This window comes from Ambystoma mexicanum, chromosome 14 (genome assembly GCF_040938575.1).
Source record: "Ambystoma mexicanum isolate Mex_15411 chromosome 14, UKY_AmexF1_1, whole genome shotgun sequence".
Lineage (NCBI taxonomy): Eukaryota > Metazoa > Chordata > Amphibia > Caudata > Ambystomatidae > Ambystoma > Ambystoma mexicanum.
In genome coordinates, this window is record NC_090940.1 from 133,111,287 (window position 1) to 133,135,667 (window position 24,381).

General features: G+C 48.6%; 1 protein-coding gene across 2 annotated transcripts in view; it reads left to right on the forward strand.

The window, feature by feature from the left end:
• ZFYVE26 (zinc finger FYVE-type containing 26) overlaps positions 1-24,381 on the forward strand; it is a 1,501,667-nt gene that overhangs the window by 1,081,505 nt on the left and 395,781 nt on the right. For both annotated transcript variants that reach the window (XM_069638726.1, XM_069638727.1), the window contains one exon: positions 8,228-8,352. In XM_069638726.1, coding sequence (XP_069494827.1) covers positions 8,228-8,352 — 125 coding nt within the window. The remainder of the gene's footprint in view (positions 1-8,227; positions 8,353-24,381) is intronic.

The window sequence follows — 24,381 nt, forward strand, 5'->3', positions numbered from 1 at the left end:
TTGATGGTGTTGATGAATCCTAGGGTGGCTAGAGCTGTGTCAAGTGCTTTGGCTGTAGGGTCTTTGGCGTCATTCAGGCCAAGGTTGATGTCTCCAAGGAGAATGGCTTTGGATGACTTTTTGAGGTTGTCCGCCAGGGGGTGGGTGATGGAGGCCTGGAAGTCTCCTAGGGGGCCTGGTGGTCGATAGATGAGGTGTAGGGTGATGGTGCATTGGTGCGAGATGGTGAGTTTTAATTGAAGGTAGTCGCTGTTATTGTTGATAGTTTTGTCAGCCCTTCTGATGGTGATTGAGTCTTTGGCTATGAGTGCGACACCGCCTCCAGTGGTCATGCGATCTTGTCTCGTGATGGCATAGCCGGGTGGGAGAGCGAGGGATAGGGCGGGGCCTGAGGCTTCATTTAGCCAAGTTTCGGTGACCATTAGAAGATCTAGATCTAGGGTGGTAATAAGGTTGTGGATGTCTAGTGCATGCGCATTGATGGAGCGGGCGTTGATGAGGGCACATTTGAGGTGCGGTTCAGGGGTGACATTGATGGTCGGGGGTGGCCTATCCGAACCGGTGGGAGGCATGTTTCCTGGGGTCATAGACACAGATAAAGTGGCATTTGCATCATTAGGTAGCAAGGCAGTGGTAGAAGAATTGCAAATAGCGGTAATTTCATTCAAACCAGTGGGGGGCATGTTTTCTGGGGTCATAGACACAGATAAAGTGGCATTTGCATCATTAGGTAGCAAGGCAGTGGTAGAAGAATTGCAAATAGCGGTAATTTCATTCAAACCAGTGGGGGGCATGTTTTCTGGGGTCATAGACACAGATAAAGTGGCATTTGCATCATTAGGTAGCAAGGCAGTGGTAGAAGAATTGCAAATAGCGGTAATTTCATTCGAACCAGTGGGGGGCATGTTTTCTGGGGTCATAGACACAGATAAAGTGGCATTTGCATCATTAGGTAGCAAGGCAGTGGTAGAAGAATTGCAAATAGCGGTAATTTCATTCATACGTGTGAGTGACACATTAGCAAGAGTCTTAGACATTGTATCCAATGCAAATGGCTCACGGTGGTGCTTGATAAGTGGGGTCAGCTTCGTTGTGTGGATTAGTTTGTGGTATAGATGCAGTACTGGGGAGGTGGCCTTTCGGTTAGTTGTAGGTAAGGTTCTCGACTGTAGTCGTGCATTGCGTGCACTTGTGGGGATGGGCAGAGTGACCAATACGCTAGGCAGAGTACGTGTGCGTAGACGGTCTCGCCTTTTTGCGAGTGTGTGGGGTAGTTCCGGAGTGCGGGACTCCTTACCTTGTGATTCCAGCAAGAGTCCGTGGTAAACGGCAGACTTCGAGCAGCGAAGAGCTGCAAAGAGGAGTGCAGGCCTTGTCCTCTGGCCTTCTCCTGCAAGGAACTAGCCAATCCATCAGCAGTCTCCACCTCGCCTCTTCCCTCTCAGGCCCTCTGCTCTGCATTGGCCACCCACTTCACTGCAAAAACTCAGGACATCCTGAGCACTCTTCCTTCCTCCCCTCTACTCTTCTCTCTGCCACCACTGTCCTCCCAACTTACCTCATCCTATCTCTCCTATCACATCGGACGAGTTCACTAGGGTTGTCCGCTCTATGAAGGTCTCATCCAAACAGGTCTCCCCCTTGTTCTTCCAGAACTATTAAGGACAAAATAGTCTTGCTTGCCCCTGCACTTGCTGATTGCAGCAATCACTCACTTGCTACTGGGTCTTCCCCTCCTCCCTCAAGCACTATCTTGTGCGCCCCCTCCTGAAAAAGCCTTCAGCCAACCCCTCGTGTCCGGCTAACTACTGCCCCATCTCTATCACTCTCTACGTTGGGAAACTCCTGGTCTTCCCCCAACCGACCCAGCACACTGAACTCATAGGTTGCCTAAACGACCATCAATCTGGATTCTGAGCATCCAGAGTCACAGAAACTGCTCTTCTGAACACCTGTGAAGAACTGCTCGGATCTGTTGACTCCAACTCTCCCGCTGTTTGTATTCTACTTGATGTCTCCTCTGCATTTGATACGGTCAACCACTCCATCGTCATAAAACAGCTCCATGATACTCTTGGTATCTCAAAGCGGGCACTGGACTGGCTGACCTCCTTCCTCACTGACCATCCCTCCCAGGTTATCCTGGGCTCTTTCTCCTCTTCCACCTCTTTCTCCACCTGTGGCGTACCCAGGGTTCAAACCTCTCGCACTGGCTCTTTAATGTCTATCTTTCTCCGCTTGCTCACCTTATTTCCACTTTCCCCCCTCACTTCCAGTGTTATGATGATGACATCCAACTCTTCTTCAAATGTCCCTCTGATCCTCCCACTACTTCCTGACTGGCTATCAACTGTCTAGTCCTGGTGTACCTCTAATGATCTCTGCCTCAATGCCAGAAAGACTAAGATTCTTCCTATTGGGACTCCTACTCCCTATCTCTTCCCTTCACTCTGGCCACCTTCTATGGGCTCTCCCTCTTTTCGTGCGTCTGAAGCCAGAAACCTGAGGGTCATCTTGGATTCCCCTGCCTCTTTTCTCCCTCACATCCTTGACCTCGCAAAGAAGGCCCATTTTCAACTTCATCTCCTCAGAGGTATCCTTCCTTTCCTCGCTTTTCCCCTGAAGCTCAATGTCTTGAGTGCTCTGGTACTCTCTAGGCCGAACTACTGCAACCACCTCTTCCTTAATTTACCCTCTTCCTCTCTCCGCCCCATCCAGCTTATCCAGAATAGTGCTGCAAGACTTATCCTTGGCCTCAAGCCCAGGGACTGTATCTCTCCAGCCCCAAAGTCTCTCCACTGGCTCCCGGTTGCCGCAGGGATCAAATTCAAATCCCTCTGCATTATCCATAAGGCTGTCTGGAGCCGAGGACCACTCTATCTACAACTTGCTCTCACCAAATACTCTCCCTCCAGATCTTTACGCTTCTCCGGCTCCAACTCTCTGCATGTCAAGCGCTTTTCTAAGCAGCAAGCTGGTGGTCAATCTCTTTCCTCGGCTTGCTCCCTCTTCTCGAACAGCCTCCCCCTTCCTCTCTGCCTTGAGCCGGATCTCCTCAAATTCCAGAAGCTCTTCAAGACTTTCCTCTTCACCTCCTCATTCCCCCTCTCTCTCCCTTGCTAAAACCCTACAGTCGCTGAGATTGGTGGCCTGGGCCCTTATGTGTCCTTCTGGGTCCTGGCCTTCTGCCCAATCGCCCCCAGCCTTCCGCCCTCTCCCAGCACATGCCTTTGGGCACCTACTGGCCTGTGTGATATCACAGGCCTGCACTTATTGTATTGGCAGTTGATCACCCCTTACCTAGTTATCTCTAGCATTCACTTAAAGGAATGGTTCGGTCAGAAATATTATTGGCCAAAAAGATGGCAATAATAAAAAAATATCTAAAAAAATATATTTTTTTAAAGTCCCTATGTAAAGTATTGAGCAAATGAAGCTCAAACTTTACAATGGGAAGCACTAGGGGGCATCCCTTTTGTGAAATGGATGCCGCCTGTGCTTGCCTTTGCGGCACTAATGAAGCAAAAGCCAGCCAGCTGTAGTAAACAAAAGCTACCACTGGGTGGCTTTTGCTTCATTTGTGCCGGACTCAGTGGACAGACCAGAGACTGCAGGCAGGAAAGCTGCAGCTGCATCTCGGTAAGTGCTGATTTCTTTAATTAAAATAAGCACTAGCTGCGTTTTTTTTTCTAAGTTTTCCGGGCTCGAGGAGCCCGGAAAACGTAGAAATAAAACCGCAGCTTTTAAAACTTTTTATCTATGTTTGGAGTAGCTTCAGCTTGGAGCCCCATGGGCTCCAAGCTGAAGCTACCGCAAACATAGATACAACGTTGTTGTGTTTAAAAACGCTGTGGTTTTTCTTTCTAAGTTTCTCGCGCTCCTCCGAGCCAGAGGAGCCTGAGAAACTTAGAAAGAAAAACCGCAGCGTTTTTGAAACACAACCGCGTTGTGTTGCTACCTGCCGTGGCTATCACTTTGGGTCTCCGGGGTTACAACGCGGTTGTGTTTCCATGCCGTGTTGTTTGTGCCTGCAGCAGCTTTCGCTTTGGGGCTCTCGGGCTCCACGGGGGGAGCCCACGAGCCCCAAAGGGAAAGCCGCTGCAGGCAGAAACACAACACAGATGTTTTGAAATGCCGCAGTGCTTCTCACTGTGGCAGCTTTCGCGTGGAGTCTCCTGGGCTCCACCAACCCTGAGGGAGTCCAGGAGATTCCAAGCGAAGGCTGCCACAGTGAGAAATAAAACGTTTTTGTATTTGTAAATGATGCAGTATTTGTAAATGCTCACAACTGACTCCCTGGCATTTCCCTCTGTGGAACTCCTAGCACTTCACCCGCTTCTCTTGTCCCTTCTCTCTCTCTCTCTCTCTCTCTGCACTTGCACGTTTTCGAATGTTCACAAGGCCTAGTAAGACCGCCTCTTTCTTGTTCATCAGTTTTATTCTGCTCGCCTTTGTTCCCTTGTACCCTCCCGGTTTGACCTGTGGGTGCTTTGAAACACAACTTTTTGATGTATAAGCGCCTTACAAATGCACAAGAAATCATTAAAAAAAAATTCTACCCTCCTACATCCTCCACTTTTCGCTGTTCCGCTTCCATCCTGCTCATACTCCTTCCTATTTCCCATCCGGGTCTAGAGGGTTATTTCTGAAATGTAGGTGACAGATGATGGGGAACTCTTGTCATGAGGGAAAACATACACTGGAATGGGGGGTAATCTTTGGAGAGATACTTCATCTCTTAAAGGATCCCTCAAAGGAATAGTCTCCATGACAGCCCCATGTAGTGAGTACCTGCACCACTTAAATGGCATGATGGGGGTAGCCAGAAGATTTTCCTCATGCCACGTATGATGTGGCTTGTGGCATTTCCCGGCCCCCTTGTCGGCAACCCACTCCCTCCCTCACTTTTTTTTAAGCAAAGGCACGGAACATGCTCACAGCTTATATTTGTGGCATTCAAAGTAAATATACTATGTAGTTTTACAGATGGCACAAGAAACAGTCCAACTCTCAGAGGCGGTTCAAGGGTTTTTAATTGATGATTCAATGGGCCCTAAGTCCAACCTTCTTTCTCTCGCCTGTACGCACATCCTCCCTAGCCCAGATGTTCTTATCCCCAGGTCTGTGCTAGCAATTGTTCACCCTCAGTATACTAATCGCTAGATGACCTGCAGTGACAAACTAAAAGCACTTGGCTTTATTTCTCTAACCTTCAACCAGCACTTCCTAACTGTCCCTATTCTAGCCAGTTGTTAGTGCCCTAAATTGATTTGTGAACTGTGCCTTTGAGACACTGGTGGTAAAGATATCTTTTGGAACTTTCCCTCTGTAGTTTCGATGGAGCCCCTTTCCTTTTGCTCTGTTTTTGAATCTATTCTGACTTTTTGAGGTGAAGTAAAGCCGTCAGCTTCAGTTCACTTTCCTTTTGTTCATTTGTTATGGGGAACTGATCAGTCCTTCGGACTATCATTACTGGGAAACTATAATTCCCTTTTGCATTTTTGTGACGTTTTAACATTGCACACAGTATTTTAAAATGCAGTGCCATGCATATACTTTTGTATCACCCTACCTTTTTTACTGCTGGAATTTTTGGTTACTTTTATATGTGCCTAAAGACAAGCTGGTGCCAGCAGATGCATTTTTACCATTTTCACATTCTTTTTTAATGTGCACTGTGGCGAACCAGAAGGAGTTGGACTAATGACATGTTTCAAGGGTGTTTATTAAAATTAAAAGAAAACTTCTATCTAGCCCTACTGTTATGAGGGAAGTTCCCTGCCTAACAAACTAAAATTAAAGGTGCTCGTCAAATGTCCAAAAAGAAAGTTTTTTCTGTGACTTCTGTGACGTAGACGACCCATGTATGCATCGGTTTTCTTTTTTTCGGTTTCGCTCGCGCCTGTCATTATTTCAGACGTCGCAGAAAAAACTATTGAGACAACTTCTCTTCAACCTCACCAAACACTTGGGTGCCAGGTAGATTTGTGACCTGGTTCAAAACTATGTCTTTTTAAAGCAATCGGAGGTGAGACTGTACCAAACCTCTCGGTATAGAAGTGACGTGGCTAACTATGAAAATGCCACTTTATTTATGTATATAAGCCTCTTATTAAAAAAGAAGAATGTCCTGAAGAAGGTGGTAAACTGGTTGACAAACCGTGGTGCTGGTTGGAACATTCCCGTCACATACTACGCAATAATCTTAGGGAGACCTAGATACTATACTGGTCATCCCCTTGGTTCGGTCTTCACAGCCATTTAATTACCCTTTAGCTATTATTTTTATCTATCTTTGTCATAGAGATCTAGAATCAAGTTTTGAATTGCCACAAACACCTACTGGGTGCTCTATCTTTATCTCTTCAGTTCTTAACTAAATAAGGCTTGATGAAATGGTCATTCCGATTTCACAAAGGTTATGCTGTGAGAACTGTATAACCATGGCCCTCCGACCTAAGAAAATATGAGAAACGTTTCTATTTTGTTTGTATTCTATCCACTGATATACAGGCGGTGCACCAGCACATATTAGCTACATCCTGTATGAGAGGCAGGGACAGCTAGAATCTTCTCTGTCCTTCTGTCTTCCTGTTTTTGGATAAGACATTGTTTAATCACAGATCCATCTGACGAACCACTAGGTAACTCTACACACCTGTTTATGGATGGAACCAGTCTTTTTATCGTTGTGAGACATTTTCTAATGCATCACGGTTATTGAGCATTATCACTGGTCGTAGCCCGCTGTTGGACTGCCCACCCCTGTCCCCTTTGTGTTAAAGAATACTGCTCGTGCATAACCCATTAATAGTTGGTGAGCACTCGACTCCCCCTTGTTTTATTGATCAGCACCTCTCGTTGCAACCAACGGCACGAACGCCAACTTCAGTGACCTACAGCAGACCCACAAAGTACAGTAAACACAGTGCATCTGTTCCCCCCTCTGTCCTGAATAGGATAACATTGGGAATAAGTCCCTTTGTCTTCTAACCTTCCATTCCGCTGCCTTTTGGTTGTCGAACCTGGGTAGTGTTTTCGGAATGATAAGAACGCAATTGCTTAACTTAGTAACATTGTTGAATATCTTCTTTGAACTACACCATATCTTCTTTGAACTACACCAACACAGGTATATTAGAATTTACCTTCAGAGACTTTATTCTGGACAGAAGCGTTGTGGCTCCTGTGACTTTTTGGTTTAGGCACATTCTTTTTAGGGATTGGACTTCTTAAGTTGGGGAATTCACTTGTGAACTGGTGCCATCATTTACTAGATTATTTTGTGGAATAAGTCATTTGAATGCATTTATGAGCCTATGGTGAATGTATATATGTTTATTATTGGGTTTTGTGCGATAATCTCACTGTTAGTTTCATTTTTCAGTGTATAATAGAAGGCATAGAATAAATAACTGTATTTTTATACTTACTGGTCTAAATTGTATTGTGTGAACTCATTGAGGGCCCCTGACCCCACTCACACTTCCCTGACTGCCCTACATGTTTACCTTGGTTCGGTTGTGGCTATCCTCTCAGAGTTCCCTGTTCACTTTAACTAGGGTAGTTTCCCAAAATCTGTAAAGCAGCGCAAAATTCTAGAAATCGATCTCAACAGACACCATGTAAGATTCAATGTTACCTCAAATGCTCGCTCTCTTCACTCCCTTCTATTTTCCTCTCTCTACACTCGCTCTCTACTTCTCCCTCCTTACCTCTCTTCTCTCTCCTGAACCTTCACTATCTTTTGCACTTTCTAGGTCTTGTTTCCACCCTTTGATATCAGTCCTCCCTCATACTTACTACCATTCCCCCCTCCACACTACTTCTCCCACCTCCACACTACTTCTCCCACCTCCCCACTCCTACTCCCTCCTCCACATCGCTACTCCCTCCTCCACGTCACTACTCCCTCCTCCACATCACTGCTCTCTACTCTGACTTCCACACTCTGACGCTTCTTCCTCCCTCCTGCTGGTCTCTTGGTGTATCCACCACCTCTTAAATCACCTGAATAACCCACACATCCTACTTCCCTCCTTATATTGGTCTTTTCTTCCTGGTCTATCTGGCCCTGTATTCCCCACCGAGCACCCAGGGCGCAGCTGATAATAGGTGCTGCTTGATGGTGGTCCGGTTTTATGCTTCTCATCATGTATCGCTGGATCAGGCTTGATTATTTCCAATTTGTTTAATTCCTATGTTCCTCTGCCCTGTCTCTTGTCAGATGATGAATTCTGCGTCAATTTAGCAGCTGTGTTGCAATCATCCAAGATGTCGGAACTACAGTGGAGGTTGACTCTAAATGAAGAGGAGAATGAAATGGAGAGGAGCGAGTTTTACTATGAGCAGGTGAGAGAGATGACATATGTTGTAGAAATTGCACCACTTGTCACAAGTTATCAATTTAGAAATAAAATCCCTCCAGGTTACCTCCAACACTGCTGTAAGAGGCTGCTGAATGTAATTTGGTGGATATAGAGAGCCTGATACTACGTGTAAGTAAAGGAAGCTGCAGAGGAGCAACCTCCTCATAAACATAAGGGTTGATGTTGTATGGAATACGTTTCAAATAGTACAATCTACAGCCCCCTCCATGTTCTTGATAGCCATTGGTGGATTTGTTTAAGGACAAGAGCATACAGCGTTCCCTACTTTTTACCCCAGTCTAATGGTCTTCCAATAAAGAGCCAGGAAATCTTCTGCTGTATTTGACAACAAACCACCCAAATGTTCAAGACAAACAACACATAGCCCTTTGCATCGATCAAAACTCATTCCTGGGAAACCCTGTGAATTTAGAGCTTTCTTAATTTTTGATGGGCAACTATAACACGCAGTGTGACATTTTGCAAGTGATAACGCAAGGCTCATTTTAAGAAAATTAAAGCCTTTTGGTGTTCTCTTTTTCACTCAGTCTGTAAAGTTGAAAGCTAAAAGCTGGAGGTAATTCTGTCACTTTACTGGCATAACTAGCCGGTATTACAGGTGCCGGTAATACCGTGTCTGTAATACCAGAAAACTCCCCCATGGAGTCATAAGGGACTTCATGTAATGGGGAGTTACACCATCAACTGGCACTTGGAATCTGGTGGACATTCCACTGGACAGAGTGCCGGTAACGGTAATACAGTTTGCCAGTATCCTGAGGGCAGATTTACCGCCAGTATACCCACAAACTTGTAATGACCCTCTTTGTCTCCCTTAGCGGATTTCTTATATTTTTGAATCTGCACACATCACCTTAAAGTGAAGTGAAGTTAGGATACTTGGTACCCTTATAACATTTTCCTTGGGAATTTTGTGGCTGCAATTACAATGTGTCCAGGGTGGACAGCGGCAGCGGGTATTTTTCGACCCTGTTTTTCACTTTTTACTCGTGCGCTTTTGCATTTTATTGCATAAAGAGTACCATACAATTTTGGCTATGCTGCAAGATATGCGCCTCTCCTTTGCACATTTTGTACTTTTGCCTTCTTCCTGCCCTCTCAGGTCTGGAATTGCCATATGCCCTCCTACATCGTCCATCTATGTGCAGTGACCATTTTGGCTTCAGTGAGTATGTGCGTAATAAGCGTCGCCCGTGCCCCGCTTTGCGGGATATGTCTCCTCCACCATCGTCCGAGGAGTATCATCACCGGCAAGATTGGTAGCTGTAACGCTGTTACTTCCTTTATATGACCCAGTATCTTTCGAGAACAATTGGGCTTTCTGGCAGGACCACCAGATATGGCCCAAGTCTCTGCCCCCCCACACTTCCGCCAGCATAACAGCAAGGATTGTTGATGGATTCTGTGGAGGCGCTGCAGGGTCAAATACCATCTGAAACATATTTTATTAGTGGATTCCTTAATGGCTGCACAAACTCGATGCTTTGTGAGTCCTCCACCAAATTTGGCCCCACTCTTCATCATAGCTAGCGATCCCCAGGTCTCTTTACCATCGACCCATGTATGGCAACGTATCCTCTGGGACTGGTGTGTCCGAAGGCAGTAAAGCCTCAAAGCACTCTTCTGAGTAGCTCCATCTTTCATAGTTAACTCTAAACCCGATGGGGATCTTTTCCCAGCCGCCTTGACGGCCCTGTGTGAATTCCAATGCCTAATTTGAATGAAATGAACCCTCTCCCTTTCTCCTACAAAGCATTTCGATTTTCAGTCCTCAAACGTGGGCGGGGAACCTTCCTCATAAAAGTCTGCCAATATTAACTTAGGATGATCACCCCAACAATCCAAGAATATGCTACACCATCCTGGCCCCAAATCTGAATTATATCTCAACAGACTAAAGGGTCCCAACCCAAGAGCCAGCCTCTTCTGTTGTAATGCCGATTTCAATGTCTGAGTGAACATTTGGTGGCCTCTAGTAGCCCCCTCGCCGAGATGTCTAAGAAAGGTAAAGATTGCAGTGGGATAGAAGTAGCCCCCTCTTCAAGTTTACACCACCCTTTCTTAGCATCAGCAGTGGGCCATTCCAACATAGGAGGTAACTGTGCCACCAATACATATCTCCAGGTGTCATGGACTCCCAAATCCCCCATTACTGGAGAGCGGACGGGAACCCCCCTGGTTGTTTTTGTAAAGTTTTCAACATCATTGGTGGTATGTCCACCGGGAGAGAGCTGCCCGCGTACAACAGCCTGTGGGTAGCAGCATCATCTTGACTGCTGTAATACGGGCAAACCAGAATAGGTCCTGCATGTCTCACCTTGTAAGGTCTCCTGTCTGTCTCCCCCAGGGATGGAGGAATATTTGCTGTGTAAAATTCTTTATATTCTGCCGTCAAAATCATCCCAAAGTATTATAATTCCTTAGTTTCCCAAACCAGTGGATATCTTCCATGCGGATCCTTCACCTCCTCCAATTTCTCAGAAATGTTAAGTGCCTTTGAATTAACATAATTCATTTTAAATCCCAAGACCCCCGCAAAGTCCTGCAAAATCATCATTGCCTGCAGCAACAATTGGGCATTGTTACAGAGAAATAGCATGACATTATTGGCGTACAATGCCAGCTAGTGTAAACTCACCATACCCAAGAACCCTGTTATACCCACATCCCGTCTATTAACACATGCCAGGGGTTCCATAGCCATGGCAAAAATGTTGGGGGAAAGTGGGCAACGCTGCCGAGTTCCTCTTCTAATTTTGATTGGTGCCAAAAAACTCCCATTAAGGACAATTTTCATAGACAGGATTTGGAAATTCGTCATAACCATACAAATAAATCCTGGGCCACACCCAAAGGCTTCCAGTGTCAGCCTCAGGAAACCCCCCAGTCCATACTATCAAATGTGTGTCTGGCATCAAGAGCTGCTATCGAAAACCACTGGCCAGTTATTTTACCCTAGTCTATGACATTAACCACCTGCCTACTATTATCCTGCGTGTGGCGACCCATTATAAAACCGACCTGATGAGGGTGAATTATTTTGGGTAATATTTCCTCCAACCATCTGGCTAAGATCTTTGCATATATTTTTGCATCGCCTTTAAGTAATGAGATGGGACGATAGCTCCTGCATTCGGTGGGGTCGTTCCTTAGCTTGAGAAGTAATGATGTAGAGGAGAGACCCATATCCTGAGAAACTGCACCCCTGTCTTTAATTACATTAAATAATTTGCTCATGGGCTGTAGCAGCCATGGCTGAAAAGTCCTATAAAACCCATTACAAAAACCATCGGGCCAAGTGTTTTGTTAGGGGTTAAGGTATTATGTTATGTTATCGACACTTGTAAAGACATCATTGAGCTATACCCTAAGCAATGTACGCACTGGCTGAGTACCCACAAGAAACTAAAAAAGAAATGTTTTCAAGGCCCGCTGGAAAGAAAACTAGACCTCAATAGCATGCAGGGGAAGAGGAAGAGAATTCCAAAATCACGCTTCAGCCACCGAGAAAGCACAGCCTCCAACCCGAAAGAGCCTACACCTAGGAACTGAGATAGTCAAAAAAGACTGGGAGCGCAGTGCTCTCGGGGGAACATAAGGGCAAGACTTCACCTGAAGATATACTGCCCCTTTTTTGTAAAAGGCTCTGTGTACCAAGCACAGAGACTTAAACCTCACACATTGCTCAACTGGGAGCCAGTGGAGCTGCTGAAGATTGGGAGTCATATGGTCACCATGTGGGGGGCGAAGAACCGTTCTAGCAGCCATGTTTTGCAGCAGCTTGAGACGGTGGAGCAAATAGTATGGTGCAGCCAAATAAAGCGCATTACAATAACCAATTCCACTGAATGCCAGAGAGGAGACTACAGGGGCTTGAGATTTAACAGGAATAAAAGGAAAAACCTTGCGTAGTGTCCGCAGCTTGAAATGACCCCTTTGACAAGTAGCTGCCACCTGATGTCGACATGGATAAAGAAGACATAGGCTCTCATTACAAGTTAGCCGGTCCAGATTGACCGGTGCCGTTAAAACCGTACCGGCACCGTTTACCGGATCAGCTCATTAAGAGTCGCGATTGTGGTAACACCATCACTCCAAAATCGATCCCACGGCCACAACGCACCCGGTATCACCATGCACGGAACCAGCGAGACTAGTCGGCGGCGTACCCCCAATCACCGGCAACGTGCAATACCGGGCACATTACCGGTAGCACAGACATGGAAACACAGGCATGATCATGGCGGTAACACTGTGTACACCGTGCCGGTACCGCTGGCACCGCGGACATGGCATTAAACAGTGGCACGTTAGCTGCAACAAGCCCCAGGTGTGCACAATCTGGCCAGCTGGGAGCCTACAAAAGGCCAACACCCACAACCAAGCCAACACAACCATGCTGTCAGCCGCCCTAGCAACAATTGGCCTAGGGAACCTGCAAGCAGCAGTGGAGATTGAAGCAGCACTGAGGCAGAGGAAAAGGCGGCGTAGGCTCAGGAAGCAAGTCAGGAACCCGGTTGCCATCCCAAACATCAATGTGCAGCAGGTACCACCCCGCAGGCAGCCAGCAATACCCCGCATTAGGGCTTCACCCTGGAACTTCACTCCAGGACAAATCCATACCTTGTACCGGCTTGACAGGGCCTCCATCATGCCAATCGTCACCCTCATTAAAGAGGACATAAGCAGCCGCATTGGCATCCTTACTGCAATCCTCACCCTGCTGAAAATAGTCTCTGTACTGCATTTCCTCGCCACTGGAACCTTTCAGCATGCTGTTGGGGAGTTGCACGGGTCGTCACAACCCTGTTTTGCAATGATACTCATCCAGGTACTGGATGCGCGGCTGCACCATGCGTCAGAATACATTGCCCTACCCGGTACGACTGCCAAGATCGATGCCACCAAAGTGGCCTTCCATGCCATTGCCGGCATGCCCAATTGCATAGGCGCATTAGATTACACGCATGTGGAATTGACTGTCAGATATGCAATTGAGGCGGTGTATCGCAATCGGAAGCAGTTCCACTCACTGAACGTCCTGATGGTCTGCGATGCCCAACAAATCATCACGCATTGCTGTGCACGATTTCCGGGGTCCACACACGACTCGATGGTATTGCGGAATTCCACATTGCCACAGTACATGGAGTGTCATGCTGGTCAAGGCACATGACTGTTGGGTGAGTAGACGTGGCAAAGCATGAGCCCTGTGTAATTGTGGGGTGGGGGAAGAACAGTTAAGGGCCACAGTGTCCCAGGCAGTTGGGTGAGTAGACCTGGCAATGCATGAGCCCTGTGTAATTGGGGAGGGGAACAGTCAGTGGCCACAGTGTCCCAGGCAGTTGGGTGAGTAGACCTGGCAATTCATGAGCCCTGTGTAATTTGGGGAGTGGGGGGGGGAACAGTCAAGGGCCACAGTGTCCCAGGCAGTTGGGTGAGTAGACCTGGCAATGCATGAGCCTTGTGTAATTGGGGGGGGGGCGGGGGAGATGAGCACCAGATTCCACACAGCTCACCAATGCGACTTGAAAATTTCACCGTGCCATGTGAGGGCCAAACATGCCCTGCCATCGTCATGTGTACCCCAGCCATGGGGTGGCACAACATGCAATGTCAACATGAGGATGTGTGTACTTCCCACCCCCAATTCACATGTGCCACTCCCATGCACACGATGGGTGCATCTTGTACCCTGCACAGTGGTCACAACTCCTCAGTTTTCTGTGTGTGCTTGATGCAAATTCGCCCCTCATCTTACAATGCATGGGACATCCACCACATCTGAACACAAGTCCCTAGCGATGATTGCACCATGTACCTGCCTGACATCACTCCACAAATGTACACATTACAGGACTCATCGTGTTAATGTGATCCAAGTGTGAACAATAGATGAGTCAAACATCTGAATACCTGAAAGTGCATCTGTGGACTGCATATGAATACCACACAAAGTAACATTTGCCCTCACTATCACTGCCATGCAGGTGATGCCGGATACGCACTCACGCCATGGCTTATGACGCCCATGCGACGGCCACGGAACAGGCATGAGGACGCCTACAACCGGGCACACATACGGACACGTGGCGTGATAGAGCAGACCTTTCAACTGCTGAAGGCCAGGTGGCGCATTGCAGTACAGCCGGAAAAATAGTTATTGCATGTGCGATGCTGCACACGCAGGAGCATTGCACTACCCCCGGACTTTGTGCCAGCAGATGAGGATGAGGATGAAGATGATGATGACAATGATGAAGGGATGGGAGCACTACCAGGCCGGGGTGCCATAGATGGACAACATGCACGTGAAGCACTCATACGCAATTTCCTCTGATATACTAAATGCACACATGCAGCACTTCATGTCATAGCACTACAGTAAATGAATTATTCAGACACAAAATAACAGTGTCCACTCGTCTTTCACATTTGCACACCAGTGTATTTTCTAATGTACTGGTCAAAAAGGTTGATTACATGAATTAAGTCCACACACGCCCACTCCCACCTCCCCAACGTACCCACCCGCTGACCAAGCCCCAACTAGCTAAGCCCTTCAAGGCACACCCCCACCTCCCCAACATGCCCACCCTCTGACCAGGCCCCAACTAGCTAACCCCTTCAAGGCCCACCCCCACCTCCCCAACGTACCCACCCCCGACCAGGTCCCAACTAGCTAACCCCTTCACGGCCCGCCCCACCTCCCCAATGTACCCACCGCCCGACCAGGCCCCAACTAGCTAACCCCTTCAAGGCCCACCCCCACCGTCACCGCCACCTACCCCTCCCCACCGTACCCACCGACAACCCAAACACCATCACGACTTGAGTGAGTTCAAGTCCCACAATGTACGGCCTATTTCCTGCCACGTTTGGGCCCATGGCCGTCCTTTCCTGTTGATCCTGCCTGCCGTGAGGATCGCCTCCGGGGGCTGCTGGCCACTGAGCTTGTAGAAGTGCTGCTGGTGGAGGGCACAGTGGGCTTAGGTGGTGGCACACGGCCCACGTGGGCCTGCTGGACAACCAACATTGCCTCGGCAATGTTAGACATGATGTTGTTTCCCTCTGTGACAACACCATGTTAGTTGTTGCAAATCGCCCAATAGCATGCGAGAGGCAAAGCACGGAGGTGACAGTTCTCTCTCGCTGCAGTCGTGCTTCCTCCCGTTGGAGCCTTGCCTCCTGCAGCTGTTGCTCCACAAGTTGTGTGAGGGTATTCTGGCGCTGTTCTATGCGCTCTAGCCGGGTAGTGAGTTCTTGGTGCGAAGGTGTAGATGAGCATATCAGACTGTGAATTCCAATGGGGCTGAATGCGCCCAACTGATTAGGCGTGGTGTTGCCCACCTCATTGCCATTTGTGGCCTCATCAGCTCCATGCTTTACGTGTGCACTGTGTAGGCTGCCACTCTCATTGTCGCTTATCGGGGCCGGGGAATTGTGGCGGCACTGGAGCTGGCTGCCGGGGGATTGGATGGTGCTGCATGGTGTTCTGCAGGCGCAGCAGGGATGATGGTGTATGTGGTGTCGTGCACCTGCACCGTGGCGGAAGCATGGCTGGCGAAGGTGCTGGCTGTGGCTTGCTGGGGTTGCGTCGTGCAACGTTCTCGTGCTGTCCCCCTTGACGCCGGCTGTTCTTCCCCGTCACTGTCGGTCGATGTACCTGTGGTGGATTGTAGGGTATGCCATTAGTGTTGTGACAGGATGTGTATGGGCCAGTCACACGCATCACACTTCTCATGCTTCATCCACTTGCAAGTACACTCATTGATGGGTGCTGCACTGAGGCATGTGGATCAGGGCTTGCTCTGAGTTGCACGCCATCTGGATCTCCAGGTGGTGTTGTCACATGGGGGTGCTGGGTGTGGTGGGCCCAATGGTGGGTGTGTTGTGTGCCTATGTGGATCTGGCTGGGGGGCCAAGGGGGTGAGGGTGTGCTGGGTGTGTGGGCCCAATGGTGGGTTTGTTGTGTGCCTTTGTGGACCTGGCTGGGGTGTGTGTGCTGGGTGTGGTGGGCCCAATGGTGGGTGTGTTGTGTACCTATGTGGACCTGGCTTGGGAGGTGAGGGTGTGCTGGGTGTGGAGGGCCCAATGCTGGGTGTGTTTTGTGCCTATGTGGACCTGACTGGAGGGTGAGGGTGTGCTGGGCCCAATGGTGGGTGTGTTGTGCGCCTATGTGGACCTGGCTGGGAAGGGGGGTGGTGAGGGGGTGCTGGAGGTGATGGGCCCAATGGTGGGTGTGTGTGCCTATGTGGACCTGGCTGGTCTCTGCTGGTTGTGGTATGCCCAATGGTGGGTGTGTTGTGTGCCTATATGGACCTGGCTGGGGGAGGATATGGGGGTGCGGGTGTGGTGGGCCCAATGGTGGGGGGGTTGCTGGTCTTCCTTCATTCACTGTCATGTCTTTGCACTCTGTGTACTTACCCGCATCATCAGCTGTGGGTACTTCCACCTCAGCTCCTCTGACACCCTCAATTCCAACAAGGTCCGTGATGCTGCTGCACCTCCCCTACCATGTCTGCATTTTCAGTGGGTAATGTGGTCCCCCTCCTGTGACATTGCAGTGTTGCCCGTGTGCTGCCAGCAGGTTCCTGACCTGCAGCCGCAGATCATCCCATCGCTTGTGGCAGTCATGCACCGTGCGTACCGTGACACCAACAGCTGTGCAGTTCTGTGCAGCCACTGACCAGATCCCCTTACGCTTCTGCTGTGTGCTGCGCCTCTGATCTGCACTGAACAGCAGCCCCGCATTGTCCACAATGTGCTCTATGAGCACTGTCAGTTCTGCCTCGCTGAAGCGCGGTTTGCGCTGGCGGGTGACTGGAACCCTTGATGTCATCTCAGATGTTGTTAGTCAGTAGTCACAGGAGCTGTAGGCCTTGTGGTTACTGAGGATTGCAGTGGATTGTGCTTTAAGTAATGGCCACCGCTCTCTTTCTGGTTTTCACGATCATGATATTGTCGGTACCGTTATTTGCATATCCGGCATGAACGCAGCGGAAACGGATGTCCCGCTACCATTGTACCCCGTGCATCCGTCTCTTTGGGTGTTTGCCTTAGGACGTTGACACCGTTTACGCATTGGTCTGGGGCACGCAACCGACAAACCGTAATCACAGCTTACTTCCGCATACTTGAGGTCCCGGAAACGGTGTCACCACTTTCACGGTAAAACCAGATTCCAGACTGTCGAACTTTTAATGAAGGCCATAATCGTGATCCTAGGTCTTTGACCGAATGAAACAGGTGTGGGAAAAGGGCCCAAACTAGCGGGCCATTACGCCGGGATCCAGAACAGAGAAGGATTAGCGGTACCAACAACCAGCACCTCTGTCTTCCCCATCCATCCACCCACGGCCTCCAGGCAACTCCTCAGCCGAACAGCCATATCAGGTTGAGACGTATCAAGTTGCAGAATAATCTGTGTCTCATCAGCGTAGGAGTAGCACAGGAGCCATGTGTGTGGATGATGCCAAGAAGCATCTGCATGTAAACCTTGAACACAGTGGGAGACAACGAGGAGCCCTGAGGGACACCACATAACATAGGTACAGGTTAGGACTGAAAAGGTGGCAGAGAATCAGATTGTGAGCGTCCTGCCAAAAAAGCCGAATAGCCATATCGGGTTGAGACGGATCAAGCTGCAGAATAATCTGTGTCTGGTCGGCGTAGGAGTAGCACAGGAAGCCATGTGGGTGGATGATGCCAAGAAGCGTCTGCATGTAAACGTTGAACATAGTGGGAGACAACGAGGAGCTCTGAGGGACACCACATAACAGAGGTACAGGTTAGGACTAAAAAGGTGGCAGAGAAACAGATTGTGAGCGTCCTTCCAAAAAAGAAGCAAACCAGGCCAAAACCTGACCAGATAGGCCAGCGGAAGAGAGACGGGAGACAAAGGTGGGGTGGTCCACGGTGTCAAATGCTGCTGAAAGATCTAATAGAATAAGGGCACTCCCCTTTTCCCCCAGTCCACAAGCCGCCTCAAGTCATCAACTACTGATACCAAGACAGTTTCAGTACCTCGGCCTGGGTGAAAACCCGAATGAAAGTGGTCAAAGAAGGAAGAGAAACCAGAGACTTGAGTAGTTTCATAAGAAATGGGAGCAGAGAAATAGGACGAAAGTTAGAAAGGTCCCACGGATCCAAACATGTTTTTTTAAGAAGGGGTATTACAGGGGCATGTTTTAGATCAGGGATAACACCTGATGAAAGTGAATCGTAGACTGCATTGACCAACCACAGGATGATTGCACTCAACAGATCTATCAATATAGAAAGTGTGTTGGGGTCAGAGGGTGATTCCGATTTTAGCCCTTTTAATAGCAGCTAAAATGTCCTGTGCCGTTAAAGTTGGCAAAGGAGACCAGCCAGCTGAAGCTCTGAAGTCGACCACAGATGAATAGGGCAAGGTGGCATGCTGATGAATAGTGGTAATCGCACTACGAATGGCAGCTATCTTATCGTCAAAGAATTTAGACAAGGAGTCACAAAGCTCCTGCGAGGTGGGGAAACTTGGCTGAGACTTGGGCTGAGCAGTCAGCGATTGAACTGCCTCAAATAGAGCTTTAGGTTGGTTGATAGCCTGCTCCATTTGGCCACTGTAATAGTTCTATGGTATCTTTTTCTTTTGACATATTTTGATTGGTTTTCAATTTATTCAACAGTAATAACCATGAACAGTTTCCCAAACCCCCTCTCCCCCTCCCTCTCTTAGCTCTATGGTATTTTGCATAAGCCAAACGAAAGAGAACTTTATCGGCTAATAAATAGCCAGTTCTCTACTTCCTCTCAGCCCATCTACACTGGAGTTTAAGATCTTTAAGTTCTACTGTATACCACGGTTCCCAGCAGCGATTTTTCACTAAACAGCGCTTAAAAGGGGCAAGAGTATCTGAGGCTGCGTTAAGTGCCCAGGACAGGATTGGCAGTGTGCAGTCAGTAGTGTTCGCACAGCCATTGGATATTAAGAGGCTCAGATCCTGATAAGAAACGGCGTGCCAACAGCATTTCTGAATATACTGTCGGAACGAGGAGGAAAGGAACCCTCAAGCTGCACTGGAAGGGCACCACCATATGGTCCGACCAAATTACAGGGAGCGCAGATAAAACCGAGGCAATAGCTGAAGGGGCAAATATAAGATTGAGAGTATTGCCCATAAGATGTGTAGGATACGTGACCACTTGAAGTAGGCCAAGATCCAACAGATGGTAGTTGGACTTGTTCGATGGGAGATTAAAATCCCCAACAACAATCAGGTTAGGGTATGTCTGCCGTATGCCAGCCACAAACGCCAGAATCTCGAGACAGAAACTACGATCCTAACCGGGAGGGCAGTACACCAAGAGAGCAAATAATGTAAGAGTGGCAGAAATTAGTATCCGCACAAGCATACATTCCATTTTCAGAGAATAAATAATTGGAATGGAGATAACTTTAAAATTACTATTAAAAAAGAACAGCAAGGTCCACACCAGGATCAGACGCTATGCGATCACGACGCATGATCTCATAGTTAGGAGGTAAACTTTGAATTGCTAACAGATCGGAATGTTCCCCAAACCGCAGAGACAAACAGGATGACAGGATGACAGGATGATGGTCCTCAAGAAGGCTGTTACAGTCTTGGGCATGCGCAACCAAAGAGCGTGCGTTCACTACAAAACAGTTCACAGAAATGCGATTGCTGTTATCCAAGGGGGCATTATCTAAAACCAGAGAGTTAGCATTAAAATCAGGTGGAAAAATAGTACCAGCTGGAGCCAAGCTAAGTAAGTCAGCACGGGAGATGGGGTTTGTACAGACGAGGAATTAGTGACAACGGAGCCAGAGCCCCAAGGCCCAGCCTGCGCACGGACGAGCACAGGCGGGCTTGACTTAGGCATGAGTTTGCGCGCAGGACCCTCGACTGATGCTCCTGTCCGCTCTACCTCTGGTGGACGTCTCCCTTATTGAATACACGTCCTATCACAGTAACCAAAGCCCTCCAACTCCAGTGAGTGGAAAGGGAAAACAGATCGCAGAAGCGTGTCTGAACAAGGAAGCTGAGCACCTTCTAGCCGGCAGGCGTCTTACAAGGAGATCAGCAAAATAAAAACAAAATCTTTGAACAATGCAGCGTCCAGTCACCCACTGTGCACCTAAGCGTGCTGAAAGGAAATGAAATAAAATGAAACATAACTCAAATATATGTCAATGGCCCTCCTGCTTCTCCCGAAATTATTGGGGACTCCAGTAGTTCCGTATCTTCTGGAGTGATCTGAGGTAGCCCCGCTTTTATCAAACACTCTTACTGCTGAGTATGGTCTAGTCTTTCCTCTTTCACTAACTGTCAATACATAGATTCCATTATGTTAAGTTTGTCTGCCTCCGCCATCTAATTTCTCCTCCCCAGTCTTCAGCTGTACTGATATAATTCCTGCTCTGCTGCTTGCATACTTTCATCGCCAAAAAGTGATTGGTCTTGTTCCCCCTCACATAATATGACTGTCTGGTTTGTAATAACAGTAGCGTCGAGCAGTCCGCCACGTGTGGTGGGGGTTACATGTGATTACAACAAATACAAAAAAACGAATGAAATAATACAGAGAAAACAAATTTTGAAGTTATTTTTTTAAATTGGAAGGGCCCGCTTCCCTAACCACCTGTTTCCCCACGCTTCTAGTCCCACCCCGAAACACCCCCACACTTTATAACCCCTTACTCCCACACCCCAAATATTTATTTTCATTATTTTTTCAGTATTATTTCACTCCGTTTTTTTTTCTTCGGCATAATCACTGTGTGCCTGAAGGCATATTCTAACTTTCATGAGTTCTCGCAGTGATTTGAGTAAGCCCCTATATTTACGGTGTTTCTCTGCCTCAGCCACCTCCTGATCCAGGTTAATTTGTGTTGTTTCCCTTATCTTTAAATAGGCAGCTGTAAAACCTATACATTGCCCTCTAATGACCAAGCAACCAGCATCCCACATTACCCTCCAATCCATTGCCTCAGACTCATCTTCTCGGAAATAGTTCAGAATCGCGGCTTCTATATGGGCTCTAAGCGCCACATCTCATAACACCAACTCATTTAACCACCAGTGCTTCCTTACACCTTGTAAGGGTCTACCCAGCTCCAGCTGTAGGAGTACTGGGGGTATGATCCGAAAGATACCTCAGGCCAATATTCACAGATAGGACTAGGGGGATTAATGTTGCAGAAACTAAAATCATTTGATTCTAGAGAAACCACTATGGACTGCTGAGAAAGGAGTGTAATCCTTCTCCGTTTGGCAGAAAAACTGCCAAGTTTCAGTTAACCCCAATTCCTTGAGAAACCTCACCAATTCCTGCCAGTGCCTGTTATCATTCGGGGGGGATGTGAGAGTTTTATCCAGTGTTGTGTCCATTACACAGTTAGTCACCCCTGACCATCATCTGACCCACACACAACCCACACAGCTTTCCCAGCAGTTCTCTTATGAAGTGGCCCTGGCACTCATGCGGGCGTACACTGCTACCCAAGTGAACAATTGTCTCTCCATTAACCCTTTAAGAACCAGAAATCTTTCCTCCAAATCTTTATATAAGGAATGTTTAGAGAACTGCATATCTTTTCTAATTTGGACTGCCACCTTTGACCCGCTAGAAGCAAAATACTGCTTAGGGAATACTTTACTTCTCATCCGTATCTCATCACTATGAAGGAGATGCGTTTCCTGGCGGCACGCTATTAAGGCTTTCAACTCTGAAAGGCGCCTCAAGATGGAACGTTTTTTTGAGGGAGAATAAGACACTGTACATTCAGGGTGACCAACCCTAGTTCAGACATCATCCGGTCTAGAAGACTTCAACACTTCTCGTGCCCTATCCTGTTTGAGACAGCCCCACCTAAGCTCCATTCCTACACCACCTAACATGCCACAACTAACAATGTAAAACTTCATGGTTGCAACTTTCCAAAAAACATAACCCCTCCACCCCTAAACCATCCAATTAGGATAAGCCCCACTGGGACTGAACAAGCATCCTGGGAATCCTGGTATCGATATCCCATACCCCACCAACAACCACCCTCAAAACTCCTTGCCCAAGCATGCAATAAACCTGACCCCCCTGAAAATTAAGCATTTAGATCCAGTAATACCCAGACATGATCATAGCAGCCGGAACGGGTCTGCTGCAGCCCCACTTTACCTATCCCTCCCCAGAAAGACAGAGATTAATAATAATGTCCCCAACCCTCAGACCCTGCTGCACTCATGTTCCCATCGGAGTGTGTGATCCCCTTCCCTGCCCTTTGGTGTATGGCCAAGCAGCCCTCCACCCTCTTTTCTGGGCAGACGTGTTGCACACTAATTGCCGTACCTGTCCGGGGATGAATCAACAGGCCAAATCTGTTCCTTTATGATGCTGTAGGGTCTTCCCTGATACTCAAATTTCAAGTTGCATGGGAAGGCCTAGCGGTCACCCACCCCTTTGTCTCTCAAACAAGCAGTAATCGACTGAGATTCCTCCTTATCTGGAATGTCGCTAGGGCCAGATCCTGACACCGTTTTATAGAGGCATCCCAAAAATGGATGGAATCCTGTTTTCTTGCCACTCAAATGATTAGCTCTTTCAGTTGAAAAAGGTGAACCCTGGCGAGAAAATCTGAGTAGGTTTTTACTCTGTTGGAAGGAGGTGTATACCTGATGCTTTAAGTCCAACACGATCACATTCTCATCAGGGGCATTCAAGACCTGCCGTAAAAGAGCACTCAAATGGGGCGTGAATTTGAAGCCAAGATGGCTGGAGTGGCTCTCTAGGAGCTCCCAGCTTGCGCCACGCAGCCAACGATGAAACTCTAGTGAGACAGTGTTTCAAAAGCCACAAAAGGTCTTCACCTGTCCCCAAATGCTGGAGCGCAGCCAGGGACCCCTCCATTCCTCTGCTGCTACGTATCCGCAGTGCAACTGAAGCAGGTCAGTCCCTGCCAATAACGAGCACAAGATGGCGGTCCTCCGCAGCCCAGGAGCAGGGTGTGATCCCAGTAATAACCACAGCCCGCCGGCGGAGTCTGCAGCAACACTCCCCACATAGGAGCAGGTCCGCCACCCCGAGGCGGCTTCCCGGGTGTCCCGGAGCAGACCCAACAACGATGGAACACGGTGGTGAGGTGAGCAACCCGGAAAGTGGCCCGTCCAGCAGCCCGCCAAGGCTGAGAATTCAGCCCCTTCCCCCCACGGGTCCCGGAGAGGGGACAGACGCTGCCGGAGCAGCTGAGTCCCCAGGCCTGCTTGCTGGTCCTTCTACTACACCCGCCTAGCCCACTGAATAAGGCAGCGGGAGCAGAGGCCTGAAGCGGCCGCAGCCCGACACGGTGAGGAGGCAGGAAAGCCAAGCTTCAAAAATAGACACTGCGGAGGGGGTCCACAGTGGCTGGCTGGGGAGCCTGGGGGCGGCCGCTGCTCGCTGGGTCAAGGCGGACGCTGCTTGCCGGGTTGAGGCAGCGGTGTGCAGTTGGGGGGGCGTGAGAGCTTGAGAGCACAAGAAAGGCTGATACGGGCTGTGGCGGGGGCAGGCTGCAGAGTCCCGCTGCCTGACTGTAACGCTCACCTGGTATCCTCGGGGACGTCACTCAGCCTGTTCTGACCTCTTACGACCTCAAACCCTTCCCTGGAGTCTACTCGACTGGAGACTGGGCCTGAAACTCAGGATTGGTTGAGTTTAACTTCCTATTGTCTCTGTGTGCTTGATCCCCTTCTTCCCCGGAGGTCCAACTCATCCCTTTGATCCACAGTTCACCTTGTTTTCTTGGAAAGTGTGCTCTCCGTCCTGCTTTCAGCGCAGGGGTGCGTTGATTGATGTGGGCTTGTTGCTGCCTAGTTACTTCACTGGCAAGAGTCCGACAGGTAAGTATAATGAGTCTTTTGAATAGTTCTCTAACTTCGTTCCTTTCCTTCCTTAGATGATGGCCGTCTTCCGGGGATGGCAACGTGCTGCTGAGATGAGTAGCGCTCAA